This window comes from Rhizophagus irregularis, chromosome 8, assembly GCF_026210795.1.
Source record: "Rhizophagus irregularis chromosome 8, complete sequence".
NCBI lineage: Eukaryota > Fungi > Glomeromycota > Glomeromycetes > Glomerales > Glomeraceae > Rhizophagus > Rhizophagus irregularis.
Window position 1 is genome coordinate 2,816,640 of NC_089436.1, and position 14,425 is coordinate 2,831,064.

The window sequence follows — 14,425 nt, forward strand, 5'->3', positions numbered from 1 at the left end:
AAATGATCGGCAGTTATTTATTGGACAATTAGAACATTTGTCGAATATCATGTGATCGCTGATCAACTTTTTTTTGTGCGACATCCATTTTTAATCAACACATCTATTACACAAACTTGTGACCTCCTGCAATGTAATAACGCCCACAAACATAACTTGTGACTTAAATAGTTTTTTTATTCATAGAGAAGCCCCAGGTTTACTTTGTAATATTTTGTAAGCAAAAAAAAAAAGTTAAAAATGTCTGAACAAAATGAAACTGAATTATTTCATCAAAATAAAAAAGAAGCAGAAAATGGTAATAAAGCGGCTATGTATTGGTGGGCTGAATGTTATGATTATGGAGAAGGAACAGAAAAGAATTTAGAAAAAGCATTCTATTGGTATCAAAAAGCAGCAGAAAATGGTAATGAAGATGCAATGAATATGTTAGCCAATGGGTATTACAATGGAGAGGGAACAGAAAAGAATTTAAAAAAAGCCTTCTATTGGTATCAAAAAGCAGCAGAAAATGGTAATGAAGATGCAATGAATATGTTAGCCAATGGGTATTACAATGGAAAAGGAACAGAAAAGAATTTAGAAAAAGCCTTCTATTGGTATCAAAAAGCAGCAGAAAATGATAATGATGCAATGAATATGTTAGCCATATGTTATGACAATGGAGAAGGAATAGAAAAGAATTTAAAAAAAGCCTTCTATTGGTATCAAAAAGCAGCAGAAAATGGTAATGAAGTTGCAATGAGTAATTTGGCCAATAGATATTATTTTGGAGAAGGAATAGAAAAGAATTTAGAAAAAGCCTTCTATTGGTATCAAAAAGCAGCAGAAAATGGTAATGAAGATGCAATGAATAATTTAGCCAATAGTTATTATAATGGAAAAGGAACAGAAAAGAATTTAGAAAAAACCTTCTATTGGTATCAAAAAGCAGCAGAAAATGATAATGAGATTGCAATGAATATGTTAGCCAATGGGTATTACAATGGAGAGGGAACAGAAAAGAATTTAAAAAAAGCCTTCTATTGGTATCAAAAAGCAGCAGAAAATGGTAATGAAGTTGCAATGAGTAATTTGGCCAATAGATATTATTTTGGAGAAGGAACAGAAAAGAATTTAGAAAAAGCCTTCTATTGGTATCAAAAAGCAGCAGAAAATGATAATGAGATTGCAATGAATAATTTAGCCAATAGTTATTACAATGGAGAGGGAACAGAAAAGAATTTAGAAAAAGCCTTCTATTGGTATCAAAAAGCAGCAGAAAATGGTAATGAAGATGCAATGAATAATTTAGCCAATAGTTATTATAATGGAAAAGGAACAGAAAAGAATTTAGAAAAAACCTTCTATTGGTATCAAAAAGCAGCAGAAAATGATAATGAGATTGCAATGAATATGTTAGCCAATGGGTATTACAATGGAGAGGGAACAGAAAAGAATTTAAAAAAAGCCTTCTATTGGTATCAAAAAGCAGCAGAAAATGGTAATGAAGTTGCAATGAGTAATTTGGCCAATAGATATTATTTTGGAGAAGGAACAGAAAAGAATTTAGAAAAAGCCTTCTATTGGTATCAAAAAGCAGCAGAAAATGATAATGAGATTGCAATGAATAATTTAGCCAATAGTTATTACAATGGAGAGGGAACAGAAAAGAATTTAGAAAAAGCCTTCTATTGGTATCAAAAAGCAGCAGAAAATGATAATGATGCAATGAATATGTTAGCCAATGGGTATTACAATGGAGAGGGAACAGAAAAGAATTTAAAAAAAGCCTTCTATTGGTATCAAAAAGCAGCAGAAAATGATAATGAGATTGCAATGAATATGTTAGCCAATGGGTATTACAATGGAGAGGGAACAGAAAAGAATTTAAAAAAAGCCTTCTATTGGTATCAAAAAGCAGCAGAAAATGGTAATGAAGTTGCAATGAATAATTTGGCCAATAGATATTATTTTGGAGAAGGAATAGAAAAGAATTTAGAAAAAGCCTTCTATTGGTATCAAAAAGCAGCAGAAAATGATAATGAGATTGCAATGAATAATTTAGCCATATGTTATGACAATGGAGAAGGAATAGAAAAGAATTTAGAAAAAGCCTTCTATTGGTATCAAAAAGCAGCAGAAAATGGTAATGAAGTTGCAATGAATAGTTTAGCCATATGTTATGACAATGGAGAAGAAATAGAAAAGAATTTAGAAAAAGCCTTCTATTGGTATCAAAAAGCAGCAGAAAATGATAATGAGATTGCAATGAATATGTTAGCCAATGGGTATTACAATGAAGAGGGAACAGAAAAGAATTTAAAAAAAGCCTTCTATTGGTATCAAAAAGCAGCAGAAAATGGTAATGAAGTTGCAATGAGTAATTTGGCCAATAGATATTATTTTGGAGAAGGAACAGAAAAGAATTTAGAAAAAGCCTTCTATTGGTATCAAAAAGCAGCAGAAAATGATAATGAGATTGCAATGAATAATTTAGCCAATAGTTATTACAATGGAGAGGGAACAGAAAAGAATTTAAAAAAAGCCTTTTATTGGTATCAAAAAGCAGCAGAAAATGATAATGATGCAATGAATATGTTAGCCAATGGGTATTACAATGGAGAGGGAACAGAAAAGAATTTAGAAAAAGCCTTCCATTGGTATCAAAAAGCAGCAGAAAATGATAATGAGATTGCAATGAATATGTTAGCCAATGGGTATTACAATGGAGAGGGAACAGAAAAGAATTTAAAAAAAGCCTTCTATTGGTATCAAAAAGCAGCAGAAAATGGTAATGAAGTTGCAATGAATAATTTGGCCAATAGATATTATAATGGAGAAGGAATAGAAAAGAATTTAGAAAAAGCCTTCTATTGGTATCAAAAAGCGGCAGAAAATGGTAATGAAGATGCAATGAATAGTTTAGCCATATGTTATGACAATGGAGAAGGAATAGAAAAGAATTTAGAAAAAGCCTTCTATTGGTATCAAAAAGCAGCAGAAAATGATAATGAGATTGCAATGAATAATTTAGCCATATGTTATTATAATGGAGAAGGAATAGAAAAGAATTTAGAAAAAGCCTTCTATTGGTATCAAAAAGCAGCAGAAAATGATAATGAGATTGCAATGAATAATTTAGCCATATGTTATTATAATGGAGAAGGAATAGAAAAGAATTTAGAAAAAGCCTTCTATTGGTATCAAAAAGCAGCAGAAAATGGTAATGAAGATGCAATGAATAGTTTAGCCATATGTTATGACAATGGAGAAGGAATAGAAAAGAATTTAGAAAAAGCCTTCCATTGGTATCAAAAAGCAGCAGAAAATGGAGATAAAGAAGCACAATTTAATTTAGGTGTTTGTTATGAAGAAGGAATCAGTATTGAAAAAGATGAAGTTAAAGCCTCTTATTGGTATCAAGAAGCAGCTCAACAAAGATTTAATAATGCACAATATAAACTTGGATTTCTTTATAAAATTGGCAAAGGAGTAGTAAAAGATTTGGAAAAATCTATCTATTGGTTTAAAAAAGCAGAAGAAAGTACTTTAAATGCAACTGAGTGGATTGAAAATGCATTAAAATATGAAAAAGTTAAATTTATATCTTATGAAGAGCTAAAAAATGCAGAACCACTTCATGAAGGAGGATTTGGGCAAATAGAAAAAGCAACTTGGACCAAAATTAATAATTATGTTATTTGCAAAAAATTGAAAAATACAAATTATATTAAGAATGATTTGTTGGATGCATTTATTCATGAATTAAAAATGCACCTGCACCTTAATTATAGCGATAGAATTATACGTTGCTTTGGTATTAGTTTAGGTAATTTGAAATATTTTATATTGCATTTTTTACATTTATTTTACTTTTTTTTTAATTTCATACAATTTTTTTTTAGATCGAAAAACAAATGAATATCTTCTTATAATGCAATATGCTAATGATGGAGATCTTCAAAGTTATCTTAAAGTAAATTTCAAGAACTTGACTTGGAATGATAAGAAAAAATTAGCATTTCAAATTGCAGATGGATTGAATTGCTTGCATAATGAAAATATTCTGCACAGAGATCTTGTAAGTATTAGTATTTATTATTTAATATCATTATAGTACCAAGTAAATAATAGTGTATTTATATAATTTACTTTATTTTAGCATTCTAAGAATATAGTTATTCATGAAAATAACGCTAAAATTACGGACTTCGGTATTTCAAAAAATCAAAATAATCAAACTTCAACAGCCTATATTGGCAATTTTGGTGTTGTTGCTTATATGGAACCAAAACGTCTTATAAATCCAAAATTTCCATATACTAAATCTTCAGACATTTATAGCTTCGGTGTATTAATGTGGGAAATTTCTAGTGGATGTACTCCATTTAAAGATTGTTATGGAAATGGCCTCGGTATTTCTATTTATAATGGTGCTCGTGAGGATACAATTCCTGGGACTCCTGAAGAATATGAAATACTCTATAAAAATTGTTGGAATAAAGAACCTGAAGAAAGACCAACTATTAATAAAATATTGGATGAATTTAAAACAATGGGTTTAGGAAATATTGTCACAAGCAATTTAGTTAAAGGTATCATATTTATTTTATTCCTTTATCTTTTATCTATATTGATAATATTGAGAATAAAATGGTATATTTATTATAGATTTAGATAATTTAACTTTGGAATCGCAGACCAGTGATCAACTCAATCCAGATTTCTGTAGTAAGTTAATTCTTTACTTATTAAGCTAAGATATTTATATTGAACTAATATTTATATTTTATTATATTTAGTTGATGACTGAAACAATATATAATCTAAAGATTTGAATGATTGTATAATTAAAGATATAAATAATTAGGTATTTATAGTAACATACGTATATAATGAAAAATTAATTTTGCAAATTAATTATGTGAAATCAATTTTATTTATTTAATTATTTAGATATTAAAAAAAATGAAATTAACTAATTATTAAAAGATTCATAGTTTTGACATGATAAATTTGTTTTTTTATTTTATTCTTTTTAGATTTATTTAAATGGCTAGAGTATTAAAGTATTTACAAATTTCTTAGTTTGTAATTTAAATAATTCTTTTTTTTTATAGCTTATTCGAATATCAAATATTTATATTCACTTTTACTATTTTACTTAGAATTATTTAAACACTGAGACTAGAGCAGTAAATATTTTACAAAGTTTCTAAGTATGTAATTAAAATAAATCTTTTTTTCTATAACTCTTCCAATTATTAAATTTAAGTCATCAAATAATAATATTAAGTATATAAAATCATTACCAATGTATGAAATTAAATTAAATGTAAAATTTTTTATAGCTGATCGTATTTAATTTATATTGTTAACTTTTATTTTTAAATATTTTTCTGATGCATTAATCAAAGTCTGCTAACTATATTCTATTTTGATGCATAAGGACATTTGTGCATGTTGAAATGAATATACAGTATATACAGTATTAATTTATTGCTTAAAAAAACAAAATGTACAATAATTATTATGTTATCAAATCACAATAAATAATTCTCTCATTACACAAACATTTTACAGCACTTGTAAGTTGGGCACTAATTTATATTTATTGTTCCATTCAAGTTTATTAAATTTTTTTTTTAAAGTAGGATTGTAATGATCCTACTCCGTAAATAATAAATATTTGTTTTCCATTTTTGAAATCCATAAAATCAGATGCTTGCATGGAATCAATATCACATTGTATTTCTAAATATATTTTATCCCGTTAATAATTTCATTAATAATTAAATTAAATGGATATTTTAAAACCATAACAGTATCAGAATCTTTATGATTTGCATGAATAACATTTCTAAAAGGCCTATTACTTATTTTTCTTTATTACATAATCATAATATTTAATGTAATTACCTGATATTGCTATTTATAACCAATCAATGTAAAGGTCCATTTGTTCTTCAGTTGGAATTGATATTTTGCATGCATCAAACCTTTGATGATAAAATATTGTTTTACTGTTATCAACCAGAAAGTATATAATGTAATATTTAATTACACATTCTTTTACTTAACTCCATGTTTTTTACAAGATAACCATGTTACAATTGTTACATGTTACCAATACTGCTCATCAAAAAATGTATTAAAGGATTAACAAACTGCAGAAACTCTGCACATGATTTCTACACAATAGCAAAAAGTATCTTCAGATTAGAAAAAGGATCCATGCAATTTAAACTTTCAGAAGTTCCTTTCTCGTAATGAAAATACTATAAAAAAATCTAGAATGTTTGTCAACGTCAAAAAATTTGCAGAAATAACGAAGACCCTAAACATCTATCAAGCAAAAATTAAAATTAGAGACTTTTCATCTTCATAGAAGTTTGTACCATTAAATAACTTTCTTCAATCGTTTGTAAATTGTGATGTATTAATTCGAGATTTAAGACACATAAACGGTTTTTTCTTTGATGTTGCTAAACGTGAATTCCAAATTTCAATTCGTTTCTAAATCGATTATGTCATTATTACTTCGTTCTATACGTTTCGTCTTATTACCACTGGAACACACTCGAGAGATTTGATAAATTTTTTAACTTTATGTACTTAATAAATATATATTAAATGTGCGATGAAACGTCCCTTATAATTATTAATCGATGAAATCATAAAAATCATCTTAAAATCATCAAACAATCGTGATTAGATATAATAACTAACGATGAATGATACGTAACATTCGGAGAAAATCCATATTGGAAAAAAAAATAAAAAATAAAAAAAGTATATATAAATAAGGAATGAGTATGATTTAGTATGATAAAGATATTTTTTAACATACTTTAAAATATATTTTAATTAAAAGTTTAATTAATTAAACAGTCGGTTGCGCTTACTCCATGCCCGCTATTTATTAAAATAGAATCATTTATTCATGATGTGATCGATTATGTTATTTTTTAACGACCGTTGTACATTATTTTTTCACAATTTTTACTTAATAAAGGAAAGTGTTTAGAAATGTTGATTTTTGGCTTTTCAAAATATTAATAAAATAAGTTCAATATAATTAATTAGTTATTATTTTTTTTTAACCGCAGTACATTTATAAGTTTATTAAAAATGATAAACTACCTATATTCTACTCTAACATTATTAACTTACTTATAAACCACTCGTCATTCTTGTAATAGAACCCCACGTGTACGCTAAGTATGAAACGAGCATTCTTAGCAAAATCGCCCTACAGTCTGCGCCTGGTAGACCAAGAGACCCACTAATTAATTATTTTAGTTTCCAATTTTTAACAAGATTCGATACTATATAAATATAGAATAAAATATATCGAGAATAAAGAAAAATACTAATCTAATATCACTAATAAAATAACAAAAATAATGAAACATAAAAACAATAAAAAGAAATTATTAGAAACCATTCTTTATAGAGAAAAACTCAGTAAAGGTCATTTAATTTAACTAAGAAAATCATGTAAAAAAAATAAAAATGAGTTGTCATTCATAATCGGAACTTTTATAACTTTTATTGTCAAATTAATAAAAAAAAAAATTACAAATTTACTTATTTTATTTTACCGAAAAAAAGATTTAATAATTAGCCTCTTAGTCCTTAGAGAAAATTCCAGAATTCAGAATTTTCCATATCATAAAAAAAAATTCCGCGAAGCTGTATTATAGATGTTATTATTTGAGTGCACTTGGGAAATAGGTTGGTTAGTATCGAAGGATTGTTGTTGAATATTATTTTGTTGATAAACGATAGTGAATCTGTTGTTGAATTAGAGATTGTACATTATGATGATGCAGCAAAAGGTAATCTGGAATACGATTAGGGAACTATTTCCAGTTTGATATTACCTCTGTTTTTAGAAAAAGAATTGTTTCCGGGATTACGAAATGTGAAATGATGTAAATTAATTTGTGAAAAAGCGAAATCATTAATTATAATTTTTTAGTAAATTTACTCCTTTTTTTACAAGTCTTTTAGTCCCCGATTTTAACAATTACTCATCCTTTTTGAACATCTTTTTTTTTCTTTGAAGAAAGATTTTTTAAAAAAATTCAAATAACTCAATTATATATGAAGAAAAAAAATAAAATATATATATACTAATATACAGTGTATAAATTACATGGTTTAAGATTATTTTTTTTTTCGTTGCGCAAACGCAATCTTTTTACTGAACGGTAAAGACTAAAGAGTAAAATATTTTATAAAATTTCTACACAGTGAAATTCGGTATAATGGAACCATCCGTTCCATTAGTAAAATTTGTCAAAAATCCGTTATATCAAGAATTCCGATATATAAATTAACTATACGTTATGATAATCCCCAATTCCGATATATTAAGATTTTACTTATGATCCGTTACATCGAGGTTCCGGTATATTGAATTTCACTGTGGTTTCTTCTAGAAAAAAAGAATTTAACACAATATATTGAATCAACACTTGAGAAATATCTCTTACTGCAGTACTGCACGATGATACTTTATAAAATAAAAGGGTATTACGGCGCAGCAGGGTAACTTATTACGTATTTAATACATATTGATTAATTAAATATACTTCTGAATTGTAACTATTAAAAAAAAATTATCACGTAACATTATCAACTACAAAATTAAAGATACTGTATTAATGTTTTACGGTGTAAATATTTTGAGGATATAATGAAGACGGTTAAAGGTTTGATTATAACTTTTAAAAATTGGGAATTGCAAAAAAATGTCATTATATAATAACCAGAGTTGGTTTGAAATTTATGGAAGAATCTTTGGATTTGTGTACATAAATTTTAAAGACGACATTATGTTGTGGTGTCAATTAGTAAGCGATGAAGCAAGAACCAATCAATATTAATAGACTGAACAATAAATTATCATAAGATTTGTCAAGTCGATCATTAATAACCGATTATCCTGATTTTGGTTATATATTGTACTGTCGTCCAACATATAAATATGCAGTATTAAATTTCTTAATATCGAAATGATCATCTCGAACTAAAAAATTGAAAATTGAAATACCCAAAGTAGAAATGAGAACCCAATTAACAATAATATAAATAATTTTTAATAAACTATTTAATATCTCGATGAATTCAATGATGATTGCATATATTTTAGCCTTTTTTTTACAATGAGGTAACCAACTATAGTAACTCAATGTTTAAATTGGTTAGTCTCCTTTCACAGGCTAGGTCGATCAGGATAAATTACATCATTACATATGCATGAGAAAAAATTTTCTTCCTTTCCTCTCTCTTTTCTTTACGACAATCTCATCGAAATTTTTTATCATTTAAAAAGATTCTTTTCTTTAATAAATAATAATTTATTTTGAGTTCATGAAAATTCTAGGAAATAAGAAATAGGAAATAGGTGAATTTTTTTTTATTGATTTTGTCATTTTTAATATAATCTAAAAATTTAATAATCCTTTACATAACGATACTGTACGCTCCATAAAAATTTTTATTTTATTTTCTGGTAACAGATTCGCTTTGAAATTATTAAAGAGAGTTGACAATTTATTAATAATTATATTTTCTTTTTTCTCAGGGTTTGATGAAGAATATATAACTATAAGTGACATTTCTAGGGTCGTTTGATGTTTAATGTAATTTAAAAAATTATATCATTAACTGAATCTATAAACGGAGATCTTATAGATGATTCATTTTATTTGGAAAGTGAACTTTCCAAATAGATGTAAGCGATGATGCCAGCATTTATGACATTTATGTAGTGGGATAATCGCTAAATTTAATTTAATTTAATTTATGTTACGACATATTATTTGATATATGTCGATAAGTTAGGAGGAATATTGTTGTTAATAATTTTTAATTGACAATATTGTTAAATCTTACTATCAGTTAAGTATTGAACAATTTAGTTTTTTTTCTCTTATCTTATGTCGGTTCAACGAAGCGATATCGTCGACGTTGATTAATGAACCGAAAATAAAATTTATATAATTTAACAATTATTGATCATTGTTTTTATGTTCTTGTAACTTCAATTGTTAAAAGTCAATTAGAGGCTATATGAACATGAATTAGTTAAAAGAAGGTAATCTATATAGAAAAATTATTGTATTGATTTTTCTTTTGTTTAAAAAAAAAATATATATATATACAGTATATTAATTTTTTCTTATATTAACCTTTTTTTTCTTCTTCCAATCGACCCTTATAGTCTTTTATCGATTATGTGTAAGGTATTTCCTCGTAATAATATTCTATGAATACGGTCAATTAGATTATATGATCATAATAATTTGAATATATTATACTAAAAGAAATTAGGCTGAATTATAAAGTTTAATGGTGATGGCGGGTTTGATTTATTTACTTTCATAATAGTACATGAGTATTACAAAAATTTTATTGTTTATTTATGAGAATGAACTCTAAAAGACGCGTCTTTTTCTCCAATCTGGGGCTATTGATGCCTTTTATTAAAAAAAAAAAATAAATGAATAAAAAATTTAAAAGTACTTGATATTAAATAAAATGTTATGATTAATGAGAAACTTTTTTAATTATTAATTTTAAAAAATAGCTTTTTTATTTCAACCATTTGAAGATGCAAGTGCAAATCAAAAAATTTTTAGGACTATCTTTCGAGTCAAATGCTACGCCATATCACGCGGAAACACGTGTTTGAAAACCATAATAATTCTCGTGGCTTAGACCCTTAGACCACAAGTGCGTAGTATTCCAAGTTTTTTTCCCCTAAAAAAAAAATCTTTTTGTCTTTTTTTTTTATCGTTACCCCTTACAAGTTTTTTCTTCTCTTTTTTACAAATCTTGTTTCCACCTTGTAACTTTCTTTTTTATTACTATTATTACTTTTTGCTTTCCAATTTCAAACCAGACTTTTTTATTATTTTCGTGATGACGTCAAAAACTTCAGAGTCCGCAATTGATACCGCTATTACCGCTAAAGAAGATGAACTAATAAGATATTTACATATCTTAGATACGTTAGCTTATGATTCTTTAGCAGCCCAACTTCAATATTTTGAGAAGGAAATTCGAAATCAAGCACCTTCCATAATTAAACATTTGAAATGGGTTGCGTCAAAAAAATATATGTGCTTTTATGAGGTCAAAAAATCTTTATTAAAATCTGGCGATTTTATAGACATTAACAAGCTTAAAATATCAAACAAAAATAAACTATCTAATTTAGTAAGACGTTCAAACATAACTCATTTTTTCAATTTGTTATTTGCAAATTTTGATCCCGCTGTGCCGGATCTCCAAAAAGTAGATATTAAATCTTTCTTTAAATACGTCGTACCACCAAATTTGATGCAATCTGAAAAAATCTGGGATCAAGATCTTAACTTGAGAGTACAAATATATATTTCTATACTTAACAAGAATCCTCAAAAAAATTTGTGCAATATTATGTTTCCAGTCGTTATTGAAGGTGGTCCACCAATGTATAAGGAAACATATATGAAAGTTCGTAATATTGTCAACAGTTGTTCCGAAGATGTGGACAAGTTGACAAAAGAGTTTAAATGGGGAAAATTTGTCGAGGAGATGTTCAAAGATTTATCCAAAATAATTAATGAAGTAAATAAATTTGAGATACCTTTATTGTATAAGTATACTTCGGACGAGGCTTCACATATACCATCATCTAGTTCAGAAAATATCGCTATTGTTGAAGACGCATCACGAAAAGAAATTGATAGTAATGCAAAGAAACGTAGATTAGCTGATATTGAAAGAGATGATTTTTTTTCTGATAACCTAGGCGATTCTTTTACAAGAAGAGAAGAAATGGTACAAAAGATGTCTACCGTTAACATTAATGGTAATCAATCAGTAGAGCGTACTCAAAGCGATTTATTACTTAATAACGATGGTGAATCACATACTTTCACTCCAAGGTGAGTTAAATTTTAATTTTAAAGTCCCCTTTTGATTTTTTTTTTCTACATTTACATTTTTTGATTAATTATCAATATTAAGTCGAAGAACAACAAGGAGTGAACGTAATAATAAGTCAAACAGTAGTAACCGAAGTAACCGAAGGGCAACAATTCCTAAGTACGAAAATTGTTTATTTAATCAATTAATATATAGTCCTAAATTTAAATTATCTTTTTTTTTTTTTAGGCGAAAAACAATAGAGCGTTCATCAAGTTCTTTGACGAGTATGATTGTGGATCAGCCTGAAGCAGTAGATGATAGGTAAGTTAAATGTTTATCTTTGCTCGAAGATTAATATCTAACGTATGATTATTCCAGGCGAACGTCATCAGAAGAATCGTCTGTAGAGCGAAGTCCAGAAGTTGAAAATAATTCCAGGTTGGTTATGATTTATTATTTCATTATATTATTGATTTTCTATTCATATCATAATCAGCTAATTCAATACCTTTTTTTTTTTAGGAAAAAGAGCAAGAGAAGAGTAGTAGTAGATAATTCTGACAATTCTGATTACGAAGAAACTACAAGATCGAAACGAACTAAGTGGACTGATGAAGAATTGGATGCACTTGAAGAAGGTATGCGTCAATATGGAAAGCAATGGGCAGCTATAAAGAAGAATTATGGAGAAAAAGGACAAGTCCTCGAGAATCGATCTGCAGGTCAGCTGAAAGATAAGGCACGTAGCGAACAAACTCGACGAAAAAGAGAAAATATTGATACTGGTGTCTTTGCGATCATAGATCTCTAATTTTTTTCAAAAATATCTATATCAGATATATACTACATATACTGTATGTACAAAAAAAATCGAACTTTATATATAAATGAAAAATTTAGAACTTATTTTTTTTTTCATGTTTAAGAAAAATTTATAGTTATAGTTATAAATGTAAAATTACTTAGCTTAGTAAAATTTCTCAAACAGAAAAAAATCAATTAATAAATGACTTTATTAAAGATTATTTTTGAATAGGAAATATTGTAATACCGAAAATCCCTTGGATTATCTTTTAGTGAATGCTTAGTAAATATTTTTTATTATACAAATTGGATATTTTTATAATAAATAAAAGAGAAACTTAGGAAGTGATATAATATTAAAATCACTAAATATTTAAAATAAAATAAAAGTTTAACAGTTTTTTTTTTTATTCACGAGTACGATGATTATTGAATAGGAGTTAAAAATTGTATATAGATTTTCTTATTTATTAAATTTAGAAAGGATGAAAAATCTTGAATCTTTTCCGAAAATACCTACAATCACGTAATATTACGAAAGATTTTAAACGTAATACTTGAAACAATGAAACATCAACCACACGATCACATAGTAACATTTCAAATCATCTACAGTATATATTCAGTGCAAGGAGTTTTTTGTACTTTACATTTCGCTTAATTAACGCAACCGCAAGTGTTTCATTTTACTTTATCATCTAATATGATCATCAAATAATCGTTATACCATATTTATTTCGATAAGTACCACCACAATTCAATTTCTTTTCGAAAATCTTAAATCTTTAAAAGATTTTCGGTAAAATTGATGGCATACAGGTATTATTTAATGGAATAATTTTTTTTTTAAAAAAAAAAAAAATTTTACTCATTTTCCCTCCTTTTAAAATTAGTATATTCAAATAAAACAAGAATCAAGGAAATTAAAAGAATTATCCTCAACATCCGATAATGCGACAATCACATCAAGAAGAATCTTGATTTAGCAAAATCATCAATTGAAATCTATGTATAGTCCCGGTAATTATTTGTATTAAAAAAAGAAACTTTTAAAATCTGACAGCCTTATAACTAGTTAGAGTGGTCAGCCATTAATTACATTATTCATACTTGATTACCAATTTTATTATTTTAAAGGATTTGGTGTATTTGGTGTATAGAAACTTAAAGTTGATGGTTTGCAGAATCACGTGCTTGAGAAAAGCTGATTTATATATCACGTGTTTATAACATTAATTCTTCGATATATAAATTATTTATTCGTCATCACAATGTTTTCTGATGAATTTCAGTATTTAGTTTTAAAATTACTAAATATATTTTATTCTCGTTCACACAAACGAATATTACATGGCGATGTTTGTTTTATATCGCTGAACTTGGAAAAAAATTCTTGGCTGAGTACAAATGTTTGTAGCACGTAAATAATATCCTCAATTCATTGAATAATAAACCATACTCTATACAAGTTTATTGCGGAAAAGAAATTCATTCTTTCACTCTTTTTTTTACAAAACGACTTTTCGTTTGTATAATGTTTAAAAATATTACAAATATTAATTATGCCGAATATATTAAGTATATTACAAAATTATCTGTAACTTTTTTAATAAGGATTATTAAGGATATAAAAAATCTATATTATTTGTATTATTAAATCTAAATTTAATTGGTTATATAACTAATATAAAGTTTTGACGCCTAAGGTATA

At 26.7% G+C, this 14,425-nt stretch overlaps 2 protein-coding genes across 2 annotated transcripts; both read left to right on the plus strand.

Annotated features, from left to right (window-relative positions):
* Positions 1–240: 240 nt before the first annotated feature.
* On the plus strand, positions 241–5,279 carry OCT59_028517 (uncharacterized protein; the record flags this gene model as incomplete). The annotated part of the gene is made up of 5 exons (XM_066147340.1): positions 241–3,811; positions 3,888–4,063; positions 4,145–4,577; positions 4,654–4,713; positions 4,785–5,279. 5 exons carry the CDS (start codon positions 241–243, stop codon positions 4,793–4,795), a joined length of 4,251 nt encoding a protein of 1,416 aa, XP_065994055.1. The 3' UTR covers positions 4,796–5,279.
* A 3,902-nt stretch (positions 5,280–9,181) lies between these two features.
* OCT59_028518 (uncharacterized protein) lies at positions 9,182–12,947 on the plus strand (the record flags this gene model as incomplete). Its single annotated transcript, XM_025316659.2, has 12 exons — positions 9,182–9,193; positions 9,391–9,397; positions 9,578–9,618; positions 10,059–10,090; positions 10,217–10,238; positions 10,583–10,612; positions 10,722–10,728; positions 10,898–11,927; positions 12,010–12,087; positions 12,157–12,231; positions 12,289–12,348; positions 12,433–12,947. 12 exons carry the CDS (start codon positions 9,182–9,184, stop codon positions 12,719–12,721), a joined length of 1,683 nt encoding a protein of 560 aa, XP_025179980.2. The 3' UTR covers positions 12,722–12,947.
* Between the last annotated feature and the right edge of the window lie 1,478 nt (positions 12,948–14,425).